This window comes from Anabrus simplex, chromosome 1, assembly GCF_040414725.1.
Source record: "Anabrus simplex isolate iqAnaSimp1 chromosome 1, ASM4041472v1, whole genome shotgun sequence".
Taxonomy (NCBI): Eukaryota; Metazoa; Arthropoda; class Insecta; order Orthoptera; family Tettigoniidae; genus Anabrus; species Anabrus simplex.
In genome coordinates this window covers 1,698,451,133-1,698,473,043 of record NC_090265.1, presented here as the reverse complement: position 1 = coordinate 1,698,473,043, position 21,911 = coordinate 1,698,451,133, and the positions used below count along the sequence as shown (strand labels likewise).

The 21,911-nt window shown below is 39.0% G+C and overlaps 1 protein-coding gene across 1 annotated transcript in view; it reads right to left on the bottom strand.

The window, feature by feature from the left end:
- LOC136863856 (serine-protein kinase ATM) overlaps positions 1–21,911 on the bottom strand; it is a 570,640-nt gene that overhangs the window by 495,932 nt on the left and 52,797 nt on the right. The window contains exon 4 of the mRNA XM_068226546.1: positions 9,854–10,018. Within this exon, the coding sequence (XP_068082647.1) occupies positions 9,854–10,018 (165 nt within the window). The remainder of the gene's footprint in view (positions 1–9,853; positions 10,019–21,911) is intronic.

The following is a 21,911-nucleotide window of genomic DNA, read 5'->3' as shown; positions in this document are numbered from 1 at the left end:
GAATGAGTAAATTTATAATACCAATATAAATGGTCCGTTATTGGACATTATAAATTTCCCAGCCAACTCATTCCTGGTTGCCAGCGTTTCGCCCTCGTGTGCTAGGCTGGGCTCATCAGTTGGTACCTAGCACACCTACCAAGACGCATGGCTAGTGCATACCGTGGAGGCCACTGCGTAGGCCAATTGTAGCCACCGGCAGTGCCAATGCACTATGAGACACTCTCTCTCACTACTAAAAATTGATGCCTGCTAGGCCATCAGATAATACAGATGTTGATTCCCATAGGGAATCTGTAATATTTGTTCCGAATGAGTAAATTTATAATACCAATATAAATGGTCCGTTATTGGACATTATAAATTTTCCAGCCAACTCATTCCTGGTTGCCAGCGTTTCGCCCTCGTGTGCTAGGCTGGGCTCATCAGTTGGTACCTAGAAACCTACCAAGACGCATGGCTAGTGCACACCGTGGAGGCCACTGCGTAGGCCAATTGTAGCCACCGGCTAGGTGTGCTAGGTACCAACTGATGAGCCCAGCCTAGCACACGAGGGCGAAACGCTGGCAACCAGGAATGAGTTGGCTGGAAAATTTATAATGTCCAATAACGGACCATTTATATTGGTATTATAAATTTACTCATTCGGAACAAATATTACAGATTCCCTATGGGAATCAACATCAGTATTATCTGATGGCCTAGCAGGATCAATTTTTAGTAGTGAGACAGAGTGTCTCATAGTGCATTGGCACTGCCGGTGGCTACAATTGGCCTATGCAGTGGCCTCCACGGTATGCACTAGCCATGCGTCTTGGTAGGTGTGCTAGGTACCAACTGATGAGCCCAGCCTAGCACACGAGGGCGAAACGCTGGCAACCAGGAATGAGTTGGCTGGAAAATTTATAATGTCCAATAACGGACCATTTATATTGGTAATATAAATTTACTCATTCGGAACAAATATTACAGATTCCCTATGGGAATCAACATCTGCATTATCTGATGGCCTAGCAGGCATCAATTTTTAGTAGTGAGACAGAGTGTCTCATAGTGCATTGGCACTGCCGGTGGCTACAATTGGCCTACGCAGTGGCCTCCACGGTATGCACTAGCCATGCGTCTTGGTAGGTGTGCTAGGTACCAACTGATGAGCCCAGCCTAGCACACGAGGGCGAAACGCCGGCAACCAGGAATGAGTTGGCTGGAAAATTTATAATGTTCAATAACGGAACATTTATATTGGTATTATAAATTTACTCATTCGGAACAAATATTACAGATTCCCTATGGGAATCAACATCTGTATTATCTGATGGCCTAGCAGGCATCAATTTTTAGTAGTGAGACAGAGTGTCTCATAGTGCATTGGCACTGCCGGTGGCTACAATTGGCCTACGCAGTGGCCTCCACGGTATGCACTAGCCATGCGTCTTGGTAGGTGTGCTAGGTACCAACTGATGAGCCCAGCCTAGCACACGAGGGCGAAACACTGGCAACCAGGAATGAGTTGGCTGGAAAATTTATAATGTCCAATAACGGACCATTTATATTGGTATTATAAATTTACTCATTCGGAACAAATATTACAGATTCCCTATGGGAATCAACATCTGTATTATCTGATGGCCTAGCAGGCATCAAGTTTTAGTAGTGAGACAGAGTGTCTCATAGTGCATTGGCACTGCCGGTGGCTACAATTGGCCTACGCAGTGGCCTCCACGGTATGCACTAGCCATGCGTCTTGGTAGGTGTGCTAGGTACCAACTGATGAGCCCAGCCTAGCACACGAGGGCGAAACGCTGGCAACCAGGATTGAGTTGGCTGGAAAATTTATAATGTCCAATAACGGACCATTTATATTGGTATTATAAATTTACTCATTCGGAACAAATATTACAGATTCCCTATGGGAATCAACATCTGTATTATCTGATGGCCTAGCAGGCATCAATTTTTAGTAGTGAGAGTGTCTCATAGTGCATTGGCACTGCCGGTGGCTACAATTGGCCTACGCAGTGGCCTCCACGGTATGCACTAGCCATGCGTCTTGGTAGGTGTGCTAGGTACCAACTGATGAGCCCAGCCTAGCACACGAGGGCGAAACGCTGGCAACCAGGAATGAGTTGGCTGGAAAATTTATAATGTCCAATAACGGACCATTTATACTGGTATTATAAATTTACTCATTCAGAACAAATATTACAGATTCCCTATGGGAATCAACATCTGTATTAAGTTCTCAGCTATCGGCCAACACATGCAAGATTATAACCATAATTTCACCAATATCAAACAAGACATGGACATTCATGAATTAGCAAATAAGAGTCCTTTACTCAGCATAACAGACAATTACCACATACACCTAGACCAATTTTTAACGCCAATTACAATCTTAATGAAATCCAGAGAAACCCAACATCCTTTTTGATTTATTTATCATTTTTTTCAGAAACAATTTCAGCCAACCAGAATTCAATCCTAGGTTTAATTAAAGGTACTTTTCCGAAACAATTACCCTTTCTCCCACAGCCTTTAGCTCCGCCTTAAATTCGCCCCTCCCCCCCCCCATCCCCTCCCAAGCCACCTACACTCTGCCCAAACCGCTAAGCTGCACACACCGCCGTGCTAGGTGATTGTCCGTTCGCCTTGTTGTCATCTATTCTTCTTTCTGCTACTTTACATTTTTACTGGCTTTTCTGAATTTTAATAGGTCCCATTTGTTCTGCTATGAACTGAGAGTTCCACCCATTAATATCACGACGCGCAATGCCTACTTACAACTCCAGAAGAACTCTAAAACTTCATATTCAGTCTGCACAGTTCCAACAATCAACCCTGCAGTCTTATCAACATAGCATGGTTACCTAATACACCAAGTATCAAATTTGTAGTGTTTTAAAGGAAAGAAAATGTGATTTGGACTTGAATGACTGTGAGGAATTTTATATCATGTGTTTATTTATTGGTTTGTTTATATTTTCTGTGTGGGAATATTTGGAATTGTTTACGACACTGCTTCAAGATTGTTTGGTTGTTGTAAAAAGAAATTAATCTTAAAAAATATTAGAGATATTTGAGAAATTTGTGGGACATACTGTAGTACACGTGCTAGATCGGGTGTAGGATGGTTCTAGGATTTTCCGGTTGCATCATATTGCATCAATTTTGAAACTTCTCGATGCTACTCGATGTTCTTTATCAGATTTTATTCCTGGGCTCCAATTGTTGGTCATAATAAAATTAGTTGTGATTGGCAGACGAAGGAAAATAACGGACGCTCATCGGTTGTTTTACGATTTCCCAATTTTCTGGAGAGGAGCTCTTCGCTAGAGCCAAGTTCTTCCGAGGCGTCTTTGAATTGTGACCACTGAAGGGAGAGGTTGCCTTCTTGGCCGCTCCAACAGGTAAGCACTTTGCTTTGTCATCTTTCTGGTAGTTATCTTCAAATGTAGCGTTCCGTTTAATTTCTTTTTGCCGGAGCTTACCCGTTTTTCCTTCAGTCGCCAAATTTTATTAATATGACTTAGCCTTTACGGCAAGTCACGTCACTTATGTTAAGAGACAGTTCCCATTACTTTGTTTTGTAAATTATATGTTCAACGCCTCTCGATGTAATTGTAAACTGTAAATTATCCCTTTGGGGCTGTCTCATTTGTTCTGCGTCATCTTGGAGTATTCAAATTAAGGACGGGCACCCTTTCTCAGAAGTGTTTTTGAGGGGGCTGCCTCCTAAAGGTGCTCTGCACTAAGATTATCATTTTAAAAGTTGTACTTTATTCCTTCCGTGTATATCCTTTTGACTATGTACGTTGCTTAAATTTTATTCATTTTGACAGTATTAAGTCACTTAAATGTTGCGCCATGAAGTTTGTACATTGTGTGAGATTTTCCGTATCACAGAATTTGACCTTGCTAGGTAATTTGTAATTATTGTTTGAATTGTTTCAGTTTCTTAAAAGTGTAGTTTTGTTGATTATTTGCGCTATTATTTCCATCTAAATTGTTAAGTATACTGTTTACTGAATTGGAATCACCATTGATTTCGCTTCTTCAGCAATGTCAATACCTTTCACCGCCTGGATATGGTTCCTATCCGCTTTCCACGTATCCTTTCTTAGCCATCATGTTGCTTAACCTGATCATTACTGTTTGTCTTCTGTGCTAAATATGCGTATGGTTTTAGTTTGTCTTTATTGCGTCTAACATTTCGTGTATGCCATTATTATTATTATTATTATTATTGTTGTTATTATTATTGTTATTATTATTATTATTATTATTATTATTATTATTATTATTATTATTATTATTATTATTATTATTATTATTATTATCTCGTCTCATTACTAATTTGAGTTTGTGTGTATCAACGATATTACATAATGGTAGCAGGTATTATTATTATTATTATTATTATTATTATTATTATTATTATTATTATTATTATTATTATTATTATTACTTGTAAACGTATTATCCCGATTACGGCTACAAAATTTTCTGCTTGAGCTGATACAGATACTCCTCACAGATTCTTCTATAGAGTGTCATCTACACATTTGTTACTCAAACATTTGTACATACTTGTATACTTTTATTACAAGTGTCACGTTATATTGTGTTCATTCTTAGTACCATAGCACTCGGTCCACAACCGTAATGTATTACCAGGACCTACTGAATTCTATCTGAAACACCCTGTGTCTAAAATTTTACTCAAGTTGATCTACAACATAGAACATCTCATTTGTACTTTTATACCCAGACTTTTTAACGTGTTTGATGTACTTGTAGTATATATTGCTCACTTATGTCACTCCTAATATTTCACTTTCATTTGCAACATTTTGAGCTCCATAGCACTTCGCCTAATTCAACCACACATCATAGTGTTAATTATAATGTTCTTACTGCTTTGAAACATGTTTTAAGATTTCATCAAATACTGTGTATTGTTTAAATATGGCTGATGATGACCCCGAGTAGGGTTGAAACTGGCCCCATGTAAATACACACATTGTCAATATAATTATGTATTGAATAGGTGGAAAACTTTTCTGTTTATAATTTTTAATGTATTCTGTCACCATTCTCATCACACTTATCATATCCCCATAAACTGTGGTGGCTGTTAAGTCTCCAATGATTATGTTATTTTCTGTACGTACATGATAATGATAATGACCGACATGATGGGATCTGACCAGTTGACTGTAGGTGGTTTATATACATTGGTTATCATAACAGTTTTTCATTTGTATGGATGAGGAAGGGAAAGTTTGATTCACAACATTTGCAAGAACATCATAGTTCACTATATCCTTCCTGACCTGCTGCTGCTAATTGGTATCCTGGAATTTTACCCCTACAGTCGAGTCGGAGGTCATCTTCTGTACGAGTTTCCTGAAGCACACCTACATCCACGGAGTGGTCCAGGAGGTTTTTGTATAAGTATTAACTTTTTGCTTTACTGATGCCTTTGATGTTTAGTTGGCAGATTGTTAACTGAGAGCTGAAGATTCAGATATGGACATGCAAGTCCTCAGGACTGTTTTTACTATTATTTACATTGATTTCTCAATTGCCATAGCTGTGAGGCTCAGTAGGGCAGTACGGCAGCATCTTATTGTTGTTGTTGTTGCTCTATTAGCACCACACAGAGCAAACGTGCAGGGTACTTTAAGGTTAAACGTACAGACGCCGAGCAACATTGTTCCCCCAAGCACAAAATATAACACTTTACCATACCCGAAAAGAATGCATTAATAACAGAATTTTTAAAAAAACAGAAGAAATGTCTGTTTTAACTAGTGATACAAATCACAATAGCTGAGGATATCCGTCCTTTGGGTCGTGACCTGTCCCAAGATATCAAAACTCTTACTCACATACAGACCAACCAGTCTAGGATAATATGGGAAGGAATGGAAATAAGCAAAAATCTCAATAATTTTAACAGGGACACAAGCTACCTAGTAAGCAATACCTGGCTGCCAGCTATGAAGGATCTGGATAGGTGGTTTTCTTTTCCGTCCTTCATTATCTCTTTTTCCTTCTTCAAAGTTTGCACTTCTGACAACTACAAAGTTGAATCAATATACACACTGCTATATTACTGGAGGCCCAGGAGATGACCTGGGGGAAGTCGCTAATTCCACCTTGTGACTCTGGCTAACAAATGGGGGTGAGATGCGAATATAAGAACTCAAACAGAGAGTTCTCTTAGCCTCTCTCACCCTAATTCTCCACAATTGTACCTACATATGGTGCCCCTGTTAAACTGAGCAACCCAGTGGAAGGTTGGGTACCAACCCAGTGGGAATCTGGGTCAGCCAGCGACAGGATGTGGAGGACAGTGGAAGGCAACGGGAAACCATCACTGGCATTATCTCCCAAGACATTCATGAGATGGAACTCTTTGTAAAAGATTCCGGAGGTAAAGATTCCCCTCATTCAGATCACTGGGAGGGGTATACAACGAAGTTTTTAAAGTATGGAAGGGAGGAGAAGAAGAAAGAAGAATTATTGCAGATAGGGACGTGGAATGTTCTAACCCTTTTACAGGAAGGAAAATTAGAAAACGCTAAATATGAGATGAAGAAAAATAATTTGGATGTACTTGGAATGTGTGAAATAAGATGGGGTGGATGTGGAGAACTAGAAAGCGGCAACTTTTGAATGAACTACTCGGGCGACGATAAAAAATGGACTGTATGGAGTTGGAATATTGACTGGAAAACGACTGAAGAATAAAGTTATGAAGTATATCAATAGAAGGATTATGATGATAAGACTGAAAGGAAAAAGAAAAGACTTAGTGATCATACAAGTTTATATGCCGACCTGTAATCATTCTGATGAAGAGATAGAAGAGTGTTATGAGAAGATAGATCAACTCATCAAGAAAGAGGAAAAGAATGCAATTGTTGTATGGATGATTAGAATGCAGTTGTTGGTGCAGGATCAGGTGGTAAGACCATTGGTAAATTTATACTGGGAGATAGAAATGAGAGAGGAGAAAGGTTGATTGAATTCTGTAATGAAAATTGCATGATGGTTGGAAACACGTTTAACAATCACAAAAGAAGAAGGTTTACTTGGATAGATTGATTAGATGACAAGAAATATCAAATTGATTATATAATGATACAACAGTACAGGAACTGCCTAAAGAATGCTAAATGTTACCCAGGAGCCAACGTTTATTCTGAACATATATTGGTTGTAGCAGAGGTACTAATTAAATTGAAAATAACATGGAAAGGAAAGAAGAGAGAGAAATTAATGCTGAGAAACTGAAAGAGAAAGCTAAGTGCAAAGAGCTAAAGGATAAGTATCGTGACAATATTGAGAAAACACCAAACATCCAAGTAAATTGGTAATATGAACAACTTCTCTGTATACAATGGTGCATAATGAGCAATGAACAAAGTTACCATTTCATCAACCACTCAACCTTACTGAAGTAAACACGTGCTTGGTTCGCCTGAATGGACATGGGTTTGCTTCCCCACCAGATAGTCAAAATATTTTTGGAAAGGGACATTCACTTCTGGAGAAGCCAGCCTCCACCAGGTTCATTCCTGGGGGCAAAGGCAACGACGCTCAGAGATAAACACTGTATCCCGACTTAGTGCTAAGGTCGCAATTGGTAGAAGCCTTTACCTTTCTCTGTATGATCTATATGCAGATGACTTTTTGCATTATTAAAACAGTCGTAATTTTCTTCTGAGGATGTGGAGCAAAGTCTTTGAGAAACAGAGTTTTCCTACAGCTAGTCTTTTTTTGACATTGCATAAACCCAAAAGAATATCAAATCTACGAAATATTACTCCTTTTGTTATGTTATCAGGCATTCAAAGTTATTGATTGAAATAATAACATTAAGTTATTTATTAGACCACCTAATCAATACAAAATCGTCTTGGATGATTTACATAGATTTGTTAGCTAATAGTATTAGCTATTAGCTATAGTATTAGCTATTATTCTGTATTAGCTATTAGCTAACAAATCTATGCAAATCATCCAAGATGATTTTGTATTGATTAGGTGGTCTAATAAATAACTTAATGTTATTATTTCAATCAAATATCATCAATACGGACCAAAAATGATATTTATTACATGTAATTCAAAGTTATTCCGAGAAAAAGAGCCCACACAATTCTTTCATACACAATTTACAATACAACGATAATTTTAAGTGTATATTTTGGTTGCCCTAACATAACAAGCGTTATCTGTTCAAAGTGTTGGTAGAAATCATTAGCCAATTTAAACCAACAGATGTCAGAAAGAGGAATATCAAGTGGGAAGAGATAGAGGAACAGAAACTATACTTAGACAGGAATAAGTGGCGAGTGCTTGTACGTCACACCCAGGAAACTGGAGCTGGAAAATGATGATGATGATGATGATGATGATGGTGGTGGTGGTGATGATTACTCAGCCTGAAGGCTGGCTGGATCCTCAACAGCTCCACCATCAGTGTCATAGACAGCCTAATCATTACTGAAGAGGCATACAAGCAAAATGAGAAGCAACAAAGTTTCCCGTTAATTTCCTCACTAGGCTAGAGGTTGCCATTACATATAAGGTGCCAAACCTACTGAAATGCATGCACCAGCCCTATGAGCGATATTTTCAAACCATTCAACGTTTATGCCAGTCACTTTCAATTTGTCAAAGCCAAGGATGAGACTGACATAGGTCAATGAAAGTAACAAATTTGTTCTAGCCCAAACCAGGTCTCGACAGCAAATACAGGCGGTTATAGAGAAACCATAATATACAAGGCAGCAGAGGAATGAGAGAAGTGCTATAGCAGCACCACTGACCCTACAAGTAACATCTTCCACAACGAAGCACTGCATCTGCGCCAACCCTAAAATCCTGGTCCATTGCATCAATGTGGCCACAATGAAGTATTGGCCTAAGCCCACACATATTACTTAACTCCATAGTACATAGTAGAGTAGAGTACAGAGTATTTTGCATGCAAAAAGACTGGATTTAGAGTTCATCCATCAAACCAAAAAATGACAGCAATAGGGAGAATTTTATCATTATTATTTTTGTATAGGGATTTAAAACAACATCCAGACAGATTTATTTTTTGTTGCACGAGAATGACAATTATTTAATTCAATTATATCCCAGACAAAATTAATTGATTCAGCATTTTTCATTAGAACTCAACCCTTGAACAAGAGGTGCTAGCTTAAGCAAATGGAAGATCAACTTGCAAATCCAGTGCCATGGTCGGCACACAGCTTGCTATGAAGGTCAATGGTACAGTGAAGTTCTGGTGTGACCACTTCCGTTTAATAACACACCTCATTTTGCAGTTAAGGACAGTGTTCTGTTACGATTAGTTCCATCTGATAACACATCACACTTTACAATTAAGGGTGGTACTTGGTTATGACCATTTCCATTTGATAACATATCTCATTTTGCAGTTAATTGCAAGACTAAGGGTGGTGCTCTGTTATGATCACATCCAATTGATGCTGAGCATTCTATAGTTCAGTGCAGGATTAATGGCAGTATAAGGTATGATACTTCACTGTGGATGAGCCCTTACTCAGCACTGGACATGCCTCATAATTCATCCATTCAGTACCAGCACAACCAATAATGGGACACTGACTGCAGCAACAGGTACTGTTTACTCTGGTGTCAGTCACTGGACAAATATAAAATCAGTATTCTCTAATTAAAAATAAAAAGCAAAAAATACTATTAAATGAATTTAAGAGTAAAACAACTAAAGTAAAATTAAAAGTTAAAATATACAAATTCACTCCATGATTAAATGATACTAAAATTAAAAGATACTCACTCATCCATAACTCAGATGACATGTCACTCCAGTATTTTCTAAATGGCATCACTCTACTTCGAAGGATCTCAATGAACCTGACTCCATAATTTTCTCGGTAGTAATCATTGTCAAGAATCTCTAATATACACCCTAATAATGCACTGCATTTTATTTTGGGAATATCTGGAAATAATATACAATACATTAGTTAAAAATATTTAACATGATCATTACTTCATAGTCACTTTACAGTTATATTCATCTAGTGTGCTGAATTCTTAACTCACAAGCAAAACCTGGTCCTCTATTAATATCAGGTCTCACTTGTATGAGTCCCTCAATAGTAATTTTCTGAAAAGTCACATTAAAATCCACAGAAAATGTGTCATGAAATCTGAAGGAACTTTTTTAGCATTCATTGTCCTACACTACAACAATAACTCAACAAGCTTGTTACAAAGGTCAATGCTAAGGGCAGTGTTCTCTTATGACCACTTCCATCCTTTCCAGTACAGAAAAAGATCTTGCTAAATAAATTCATCTCTAATGTGGATAAAATCATTTCGTAGTACAGTATTGATAGTTTTATAATTATCATCACCTTCATTTATATTCTCATGATTTACAATCTATAATTATTTCTATTACTATCTCCATATTTGCTATTACTAATATTTTTATTTTTTATTTAACATTCCAAGACTTTAGTCAATTATACAATGGATTTTCCAATTTTCTCTCAGCCTAGTACTTCTTCATTCTCTCGGATCTTGATTTCCTCTCCTCGTCTGAAATTACTCTTCCCATGGTTTGTTGATCTTGGTCTGACCGGGCAAGTTGGCCATGTGGTTAGGGGCGCATGACTGTGAGCCTGCATCCGGGAGATAGTGGGTTTGAACCCCACTGTCAAGAGCCTGAAGATGGTTTTCTGTGGTTTCCCATTTTTACAGAAGGCAAATGCTGGGGTTGTACCTTAATTAAGGCCATGGCTGCTTCGTTCCTACTCCTAGGCCTTTCCTATCCCATCATCAACATAAGAATTATCTGTGTCAAGCCAATTGGAAAAAAAAATCTTGGTCTGTAGTCTGGTGTCTACGTTTTAGGGTGTCTTGATTCTGTGGGGCTTGTTTTTTATAATACTCTACTTGATATATTATATAACTTTTCTTAAATGACTTCTTGTATTTTTAAAAATTAATTTTCTGTTAAATAATTTTTTAAATGTTGTAGTTAAGTGTAAGAGAGGGCCTTGAGACCTAACTTTGCCACGAATAAAGACGAATTACTTACTTAAAGGATGTAAGGATATAATTCTGTACACACCACAGAAATTAAGAGGACTGGGAGTCCTACAATAAAACTCATTGTCATGTATATACTTTCTACAAAATAATGTACTGTTTCAAATTATGAGAGCAAATCAGAACGTCACGCACGATTATTTTATTCTCCCCTGGTATTGCAGATGGAATGTTGAAATTCACGACAATATAGCTTGAAGTTTGCGCATAGAGGGTATTACGTTTTCATGAGCAGCTCTAGAGAGAGTAAGCTGAACTACGAAACAAACATGGCAAGCATGTTACTGTCGTCCACGTGTGAAGAGCAGCAAAGTATAGTTCGATATTTGTGGGTCAAAGGGCATACACCGAGTGAATTCACAGAGATGACTGTCTGGACCGTAGTAATGTCTCCAGTTGGTGTGCATTCTTCCAAGAGGACATGTGAACCTTAATGGTTCGCCACGCTCCAGGTGGCCAGTAATAGCTTCAACTCCGAAGAATGTCCACGCCATTGAGGCAGCAATTTTGAACGACCAACATGTGCACCTGCGAACGTTATCACAGACATTCAACATTTCCTATGGTGAGGTAAATGACTTTGTTCATGACATGTTAAAATTCCATAAAGTTAGTGCTCGCTGGGTGCCTAAGAACATGACAGTCAACCATAAGAGCCAGCGAACGATGACAAGCATGGATCACTTAATGCGTTACACTGCAGAAGGGCATGACTTTCTGAAAGGAATCAGCATTGGTGGTGAGTCGTGGGCGTACCACTACACACCCAAAACCAAGCAGGAAGCCTCTAATGAGTGGAAACATGCTGGTTCCCCAGTACAAAAAAAAAATGAAGTGACTCAATCTGCTAGGAAAGTGCTTGTGACAGTGTTCTGGGACAAGTTTGGTGCATTATTGGCGGACTTTGCTGAACACAGGACCACTGTGAATGCCGAAGCCTACATTAAAACTTTGGTGAAGTTGTGTTGTGCCCTTCATGTCAAACGCCACAACATTAATACTGACGGTGTCAAACTTCTTCATGACAATCCCCGTTCCCATGTTGCTGCACCTGTTTGTGAGAAACTCGCCAAATTTGGGGTGGGAGGTGCTCCAGCATCCACCACATAGTCTGGACCTGGCACCGTCGGACTTTCATCTGTTTGATCCCAAGAAGAAATTTGTGGCCGGCAAACACTTTGCGACAGATGCGGAAGTGAAATCAAGAGGCTACACTCCAACCAAATGGACTTCTATGAACAGGGCATATTCAAACTGGTACTACAATGGGAGAAACGTGTTGAGAAACTTGGTGACTATGTAGAAAAGTAGGTCAAAGATGTAAGTTCATTTGTCATTTGTTTCATTTCGGTACATACTAAACTTTTGGGAAAAATATTATTGTGCGTTACTTTCCGATCTGCCCTCGTAATTGGTGTTCAATCTATATTTTTTGCATCAGCTAGTTTATCCTTTCCAGTGCAGAGCTCTGAAAGATCTTAATACCATATTCCTCACTGACATGGATAAAATCTTCGCAATGCTGTAAAGGAAACCATTGGCTTGCCAACATATGCTCTTGATGCAATTCTCTAGACACCTCAGAAATTAAGAGGGCTCTGAGTTTTCAGAGCTCAATGATAAACTTCAATTCAACATATAAATATATGCTGAACATTAATAACAGAAAACAACCTGTACGTTCAGAGAACCAGGGACTTTCAAAGTGAAATTACTCAAAGTATTAGCCAATTACAATTGCCACCAGAAACAACTGAAGATTTCTGGCTAAAACATATTAAGAAACAACTTCACAAGGATTCCTTCAAGAAATGGAGCACATTACCCAGTACAGGGAAAGAAATAACTTTTTACTCACAATGGAAGAAGGGAAAATCCTGGACGTTCACAAAAAAAGGTCTGTCTTATGGCCAACAACCTAAAGCAATCAAAATGATGATGTAGATGATGATGATGATGATGATGATGATGATGATGATGATGTTTGCTGTTTAAAGGGGCCAAATATCTACATCAACAGCCCCAGCAATCAAAATGAACTGCAACATAATCCCTGGAATATCTCTCCGCAGTACAAGTCTTTGCAGTACCCACTGCAGAAGATGCAAAGAGCATGAAAGTTTAGCCCATGTGCTAGGCTCCTGATGCAAGGGAAAACTGTTAAGAATCGACCATCACAACAGAGTACACTCAATGACTGCTGACAGCCTTAGTAAATGTGACAGTCTTGATCTATGCAAAAAGGTACGATGCCTTCCCGCAGATGGTTCAAAAGAGTCGACATCTTCATCAATCGAGTAAAAGATTTTATTCTTCTTGCCGCCCTACAATTTGCTTTGAAATCAAGGACGATCAGCAACATGAATTATGCTGTTAAAATCTCGGGGTGAAGTACAACATAAATCAACAGGAAGTTGTTGGGGTGATGTTTGGTGTGAAAGGTACTACTCCTAGTGAAATTCTGGAATTCCTGGAAAGACTGAAAATTCTAGAGAATATGATTGAGGCAACTGCATTTTCAATATTAACCTTCTCCTCTGATATTATAAATCATCACTTGACTAATTGCCTCTGTGGATCAGTGGTAGAGTGTTGGCCTCTGGATCCCAAGATAACGGGTTCAAATCCGGCAGAGGTAGTTGGATTTTTGAAGGGCAGAAAAAAGTGGTCGGCATGTAAAAGATCTCTGGTGACACATTTGGTGTTTACCCGTCAAAATTCATTAAATCTAAGGCACAGACGCCCAAGAGAGTTTTAGTTTACACGGTTTCCCATCTAGTAGGCCTAGAGTAAAACAGAACGACAAAATTGACGAGCAGAGAGGCAAATGGCGTCAAATTGAAATGTCTGCGCATGGTAGCTGAGGCCATACAATTCTTCTTCTTCTTCTTCTTCTTCTTCTTCTTCTTCTTCTTCTTATTATTATTATTATTATTATTATTATTATTATTATTATTATTATTATTATTATTATTATTATCATCATCACTTGACTGATGAGGAGGCCAATCCACTGAGAACCCCTTGTTTGGGCAGTCATCACTATGAAGATATACCATCATGATAATCATCATCCATTCACATAGTAAAACTAGTGACCTATTACAGTCCTGTAAAGCATTTTCTCACCAATTTTTCATTGGAAAAATCAATGGATTTCATTCCTTTAGGGTAGTTCCTGAAAAAGGTATAGCTTTGAACTAAGGATGACTTCATAACGTGATTTTTAACTCCTAAATATCTTGTATATTTTGTGATTTTATTTGGTAAGTCACCTTCTTGTCTATACTTACTCCTCGGCGCTACAGCCCTTATAGGGCCTTGGCCTCTCTGACGATTCAAGCCCAATCTTCACGATCTTCTGCACGCCTCCTCCATCTTCTTATTCCCATCTTTCTTAAATCCTCCTCCACCTCATCCAGCCATCTTTTCCGGGGTCTTCCTTTCCATCTTCTACCACCTGGATTTCCTTTGTAGATCTTCTTGACGCCCTATTATCCGGCATTCTCTCCACGTGTCCCAACCACCTTAATCTGTTTCTTTTTATTTCGGTTACGATACTTGGATGTCCATAGAGTTCTTCCAATTCCTTGTTTTTCCTTATTCTCCAAAATTCCCCTTCCTTCACTGGGCCAAAAATCTTTCTCAGTATTTTTCTCTCCCATCTGTTCAACAGTTCATCTGCTTTGGTCAGTGTACATGTTTCAGAACCATAAGTTAACACTGGTCGTAATACTGTTCAGTAGATTGTCAACTTTAATCTTCTACCAAGGCTGCGTGATCTAAACACTTTCAGTAAAGCTAAGTAAGCCCTATTGCCTGCAGCAATCCTCGCTTTTATTTCCTCTTTCATGTCATTATCTTTTGTCACCAGCACTCCTAAATACTTAAACTTTTCACATCTCTCGTAGTTAATCCCATTCAATTGTATGCACTTTCAACCGCACCATATCATTTTATGGTACGTTTACTTTTTCTGATGTCTTCACGTTCCTAGCGAACTCTTGTATCTTATCTATGAACTATTACTCTTTCCCATCATGTGTAGTTACTATGTAATCTTTCCCTATTCCGACAGATGGCATCTCATAAGATAGGATAGGTCAAAGCATTTCTTGTTGGATTATCTTTCTGGTTGCTTTTTTGGAGATTTTTGACTTGAGAAGATGGAAGGCCGGGATTTCCAAGTCGCCTTTGTGGCATATAAACAATATTTTAAGAAATTCAAGATGTCTTTGTACACATCTCGACCTTTAGAGAATGTTTATTGCTTACATAATCGAGCTATTTATTTTTCTTAAATCTTCTTTTAGTTGGGTTAGAAAGGCTTCCCTCATTACGTGTTTTTTATAATTTATTCGTGTGTTAACCTTGATTTTCTTTTACTTATCCAATATGTTTATTTTGTGAATTGAAGGTAACACGGATTCATGTGTGTGTATGTGATTGTTTGCTGTGTGCCGGCAGAGACAATTTTCTCAGGTCGCTTCATTTACATTCCGCTCGAACTCATGTTGTATTATTTTATCGCGTGTTCTGCATAATTCATGTCCATTTCATAGACCTGGTATGAATTCAAGCTAACTACGCGATTTGCCTGCTTCTGTGTGTTTCGGTGTTGGAGACACTTCGTCTCTTTGATGGAACACTTTCTGATTCACATTGTCTGAGCTCGAGAGCGGTTGTTTATTTTATTTATGTGCTGTGCGTTGACGCTCTTATAGATCCCTTTATTTGCGACGACCTGACACCTTGGTCTCTGTGTGAGCATGGGTGGTTCTGACGCTTAATTCGTGATACCTTTAGTGCCTAATTTACTTATTTATTGCTCGTTTCACATTGCCATCATTGGCTTTCCTTACCTGTTTTCTAGTTTAGTATATTTTATTCCTTGAGGGTTGCCTTTCCATATTTTTGTTCTTTTGTGTGAAACCATGGTAACCGCCCCTTTTCCCTTTTTTCCTCTCTGGTTGAATTTTAAGAGCTCGGTGCACCCTTCCCTCTTCTCCCATTTTATGCTCCTTTTATTTTATGTGATTGTATTCTCTGGGGACGTGATTTTATTGTTGGGAGTCTCTGTGCCTTAGCTGAGGAATTGAATGAGAGTATGTTATGATGAGATGCTATTAAGTAAGTAAGTAAGTAAGTAAGTAAGTAAGTAAGTAAGTAAGTGATATGTTTTATTTATCCTGGCAGTCTTAACCTAGAACATTTAATAATAACTACTGATGATAATAATATGATAATATGAACAATAATAACAGTAATAGCATTAACAAAAGTAACCACACTTACAAAGATCATATCATCTATATAATATAAATCGTACGTAGAGTACATTAAGAATATAATTATGAATGAGTTCTATAACAACTACTTAAGAAAAAGTTTAGAAAATATATACATTTCTACAGTACACCAAAATATCGCCTTCAGTTGAGAGGTGAAGAGAAGGATTAGTAAGAAGGAAAAGAAGAAGAAGAAGATCTGTGAAAGGAAGAGGGAAATGATGATGAAGAGGCAGTAGGAGTAGGTGTTTTCAGGTCATAATTTGATGATTCATGCATGTTTACCTAGTATTTTGACAGAGGCATGTTTAAAAGCTAAGCTGCTGGACATGCTTCTGACGTCCACTGGTAAGAGATTCCATTGTCGGGCTGCGGTAACGGTGAATGATTTAGTGTAGATTGCTGTTCTGTGTACAGGAAGGGATAAATACATGGTGCAGCAGGATCGGGTATTTTTGTTATGGTCTGTGGAGAGGAGCTTCATTCGATCACGGAGATAGGCTGATTGAGAACGTTTAAGAATAGTATGCAAGAAGCAAAGAGTATGAAGTGTGCGTCGTTCTTGCAGGCGAAGCCACCCGAGCCGCGTTTAAGACGGTGTGACATGGTCAGCGTAACGAAGTCCACAGATAATCTTACACAAGCATTCTGAGCACACTGTAATTTCCTTCCCCAGTCTACTCCTAGGTTGTTGTAAACTATATCGCAATAATCAAAATGAGGTAATGCGAGTGATTCAACAAGAATTTTATTTAGTTTAAAAGGGAAAGTGAGTTTGAATTTACTGAGACAGTGTAGCGTTCCATATATTTTTCTACACACAGATATAGTTTGGGCAGACCAGGACAGATGTTCGTCAAATATTATACCAAGATTTCTTACATTTTGGCTATACTGTTTCGGAGTACCACTTATGGACAACTGTGGTAACGCTGTTCAATTGAGTTTGCAAAGTAATTTAGGATAACCAATAATTATTGCCTGGGATTTTGATGGGTTTAATTTTAATCCGTGATTTCAGGCCCATATATCTATGGTCATCAAGTCTTCATTCAGGTGACGTGTTTCTGAGTGTAGGTTTTCGGGTTTGCTGTGTATATATATCTGTAGGTCATCAGCGTATAAGTGGTATTTACAGTGTTTTAATCAGGAAGATATAAAGTCCAATAACGCTAGAACTCTCAGTTGCTTGTTGTCCATAGCTTGCCTTATATCATCAGTCACATGTGTTAATGCACTGCAAGTGCTGTGTCTCGGTTTAAAGCCGGACTGGTGGATATCAAGAAGATTGTGTTGAATAAGAGTCGGTAATTTGCTTGTGAACTATGAATTCTAAAGCTTTTGACAATATGCATAAGATGCTAATTGGCCGAAAGTCACCAACGTCCTTCGCCAGTTTTATTTTCGGAAGCGGGCGAACTATGGCCATTTTCCATATTTCTGGATAAGTCCCCTGTTACAGTGAGTAATTAAAAATATTCACCAATGGATAAATGATGTGGTGGAGAATTTTCATGAGCATTTCATGGCCTATATTATCTACACCCCTACCCTTGGTCTTGATGCGTTTTATTGAGTCAATCAATTCTTGCGGTGTGACGTGACTGAAGTAAAATCGATCTCTTTGTGAAGATGGCGTATTATCATATGTATTAATAGTTTTCTCCTTTATGACCGGATTAATTCCCGTTGGTGAAAGGAAATGGTCGTTTAATTCATCGTTAACATTTAGTTCATCGTTAGATTTCTGGTTATTGATGCCAAAATATTTCATAGATTTCCACATCGTCGCAGGGCGTACGTCAGGTCTAATCAAGTTGTGGGCGTAACGTAGTCTAGCGCTTCGAATTTTAGAGGTCGTTTTATTACGCAGTGTTTTATAAGTCTGGTGGTTCACTTCCGTTGGGTAGTGCTTGTATCGTCTATGAGCAGCGTCTCGTTTAGCCATTAAGTGGTGAATTTCGTCATCTATCCACGGTTTAGGAGCTCTGGAACCTTTTCCCGTACGCACTGGGGCGTGCCGATCGTAGAGTTGCGTTACTAGGTTGTTAAATGTTGAGACCATTTCCTGTAGATTATTGGCGTGATTTATCTCCATCCACGGCACGGAAAGAGCATCTTCTTCTAATTTATCTGCGTCAATTCGTCTGAGGTCCCTGAATGATAATACTTTTGACCTTGGTTTCGGAGTTTGTAATTGGTAGGACAGGTAGATTATGTCATGTCCAGATAGCCCCGGGGCTGATGTCTGTCCATGTTGCAGGACTTTCGCTGAATTGTTTGTTATTATTAGATCGAGAAGCGTGTGACTGCTAAGTGTGGTGGGTTGGTCCGAGAGGTAAAATTGTCATGTTACATGCTTCGAAAATGTTATGAAACTGTTGAGTTGAAGCTGCGGTGCTGTCTAACAAATTTGTGTTGAAGTCGCCCATTACAATAACATGTTCATAGTCTGGCAGAAGGTTTAGTATTTCAGTCTCAAGGTCGGTCAAATACCCTACTTTCGGAGGCTTGTAAACCAATCCTAGCAAGCATTTCGTTCTAGACAGTGTTATCTCTACAAACAAAAACTCTGGTTTACGTTCATACTGTGAAGGTGAATGACTAATTACTTGAGGGTTGAGGTCTCTGGCAACATAAGCAGCCACTCCTCCACCGCCTTTCCCCTCGCGGTCATTTCGTAGAAGGACGTACCCGTCTATGTCAACAGCTGAACTGGGGCATTTGCTGCTCAGCCACGTTTCAGATATAAGAATTGCATGGAACTGGCGCGAAGAAAACAGGTTATGCATTTCATCCATGCGCATTTGGGAGAGCAGAGACTGCAAATTACAGTGACAAACATTAAGAGCTCTTGGAAATTGTTCCACAGTTTCCTTCAAGATAGTAGCGGCTGAAATAGGACCTGGGTTTGCTGTAGCACCTATGTGAGTGAGGGGAGCGGTTAACGGAATAGGGGGCAAGGGGATGGAATTACAGGAATGCGTTTAGGCCTGCTGTCGTCAGAAGCATGTCCTTGTTGTGTTAAAAGGTATGCCAACTTCGGAACAGAAAATTAAAACTAAAACAGTACTAATGAGAGGACTACGGTTAAATACAGTTCAAGCAATACTGATTACTGGAGAAATAAAAGACAGTGCAAAGCTAATAACAATGACAGAACACACTACAAACAGATTATACAAGGTAAACACAAATGAATCTAATTTTAAATTAGAGGGTTCTAATTAGCGATGTTATACTCGGAAAACAGATACCTGGTATAGTAAAAGATGTGATAGGAGGTGTGTTATGGGAGATTGAGTGAATGGGAAGGAGGGGGGGGGGGGGGAGGGAGAGAGAGAGAGGAGAAAGAGAAAGTAAAAGTTAACTGTAGTGAATTCCTACTATGAAAGCAAGGGAAGACAATATTTCGGTACTCACATTAAAAGCGAATGTAGTTCTGTATTGATGTGGTGATGTTTGCAGATTACAATCTAGGAATATCACACATGCGGTTAATACGACACCTTGTACCATCTGCCAACTTAATTATGATATCCCCGTGATCAGTCCAAGTGTTCCTTAGCCCATGAACAGTGATGGCTGCCTTCAGAATTGCTAGACGAGTTGCAGTCAAGTCTTCTCGTATCGTGGTAGGTGCTCCCTTCAGTTGGCGCTTCCGTGTGAAAACCTCTTGCCTGGAGCGGAAGGACGTGAACTTCACAATGATGGGCCGAGGTTTTCCAGGCACTCTCGGTCCTACTCTGTGGCTCCTGTCAATGTCAGTTTTGGTAACCTTGGCGTCCAGTTTATTGCAGAGGCTCACAACAATGTCGTTTGTGTTCTCACCCTCACTTTCATCAATACCAAACAGATGTAAACTTGACATCCTCTGGTACTGTTCCAGGGAGTCGCACTTTGCCTCAACTTTTTCTTTGAGATGTTTTATTTCTCTTTCATGGCACTCGAGTTTTTTGTTTAGGTCATTCACCAATTCGGCATTGAACTGGAGACTACGCTCAAGTTACTCTCTAAACTTATGACTGTCTTGACCTGACATGCTACGAAGAAATGTTTTGTACCTACCTAAATTCATATTCTTCAACTAATTAATATAGATGCCAAATCCTTATACCCAACTTTTCGTCACGTCCTTTACAAAGGTAAGCGTGTGTGAAGATACTATTATCATTGAGTCTGGTGTATTTTAATCACGGGCCACATATTATTGATATTACCTATTTGATTTTTGGCCCCCTTGTTTTACTTATACTAATTTCTTTTGATTTTTACTCCATAATAAATTTATGTTCTTACCCTTATTACTGTTATGTTTTTGTTTCTTTGCGTCTCTTATATGTTTTTTATCTGTAAGAGGCCCGAGTCCAGTTCCTGGCAGTTTTCTTTTCACTAGTTTTGACCGAATCCACTGCACTGGGTCTTCGTCGCGCTCTTAGTGTCAGTTCAACTTGTCTTCCCTAACTATGATCCTCCTAGATGCAAACAGGTAATGAGTTTTGGCATTATTCACTCTTAGGCCCATTTCTCCTCCTTCCTTTTCTAATCTATCCAGTCCTTCCTCTAGGTCTTTCAATCTTCTACAAAGCATATCAACATCATCAGCATACGCCAGATTCTGTGTTACACGGTTGAATAGCGTACCGCCTGGATTACTGACCTCCACCTTTCTCATCACACACTCCAAAATCACATTGAAGAGCAGGGTAGATAACACATCCCCTTGCCGCAAACCTTGGTTTACTTCAAACTCTTTAGTAAGATTTCCTTCTATTTTAACCATGCATTTAGTACCCGTTAGGGTCATTTGTACCAGTCTTATCAATTTAGTTGGGAACTCCATGTCCATCATTGTTTGATACAGTTTCCTCCTTTTCACACTATCATAAGCCTGCCAAAAATCCACAAACAGCTGATGCACATCCACATTTTATTCATAGCATTTCTCCATTATTTGCCTGACAGTGAAGATGTGATCTGCTGTTGATCTACCCTGTCGAAAGCCACTTTGGTAGTCTCCTAGAATCTGCTCAACCAGTGGAGTGAGTCTCATAGACAAAACCTTGGCTAAGACCTTATAGACCACACTAAGCAAAGATATACCTCTATAATTTTCACAATTTGCTTTATCTTTCTTCTTATGAATTGGACAAATAATTGCTAAGCTCCAGTGCTCTGGCATTTGTTCTGTTTGCACATTTAGTTGGTGAACCATTTGTGTCAACTGTTCACCCCCGTATTTAATCATCTCAGCTGAGATGTTATCACTTCCTGGAGCCTTATTATTCTTCAAGTACTTAATTGCCATCCTCACTTCTTCTATAGATGGTACAGGCACTGGTTTAAAATCTAGGCTAGGATCTTGCCAAGACTGCCCATCCTCTTCTTCCTCTTCTTCCAATCTTACCGTCTCTGCCGCCATATTCAACAGTTCACTAAAGTATTCCAACCATCGGTCAAGAATCCGGTCTCTTCCCCCAATTATGT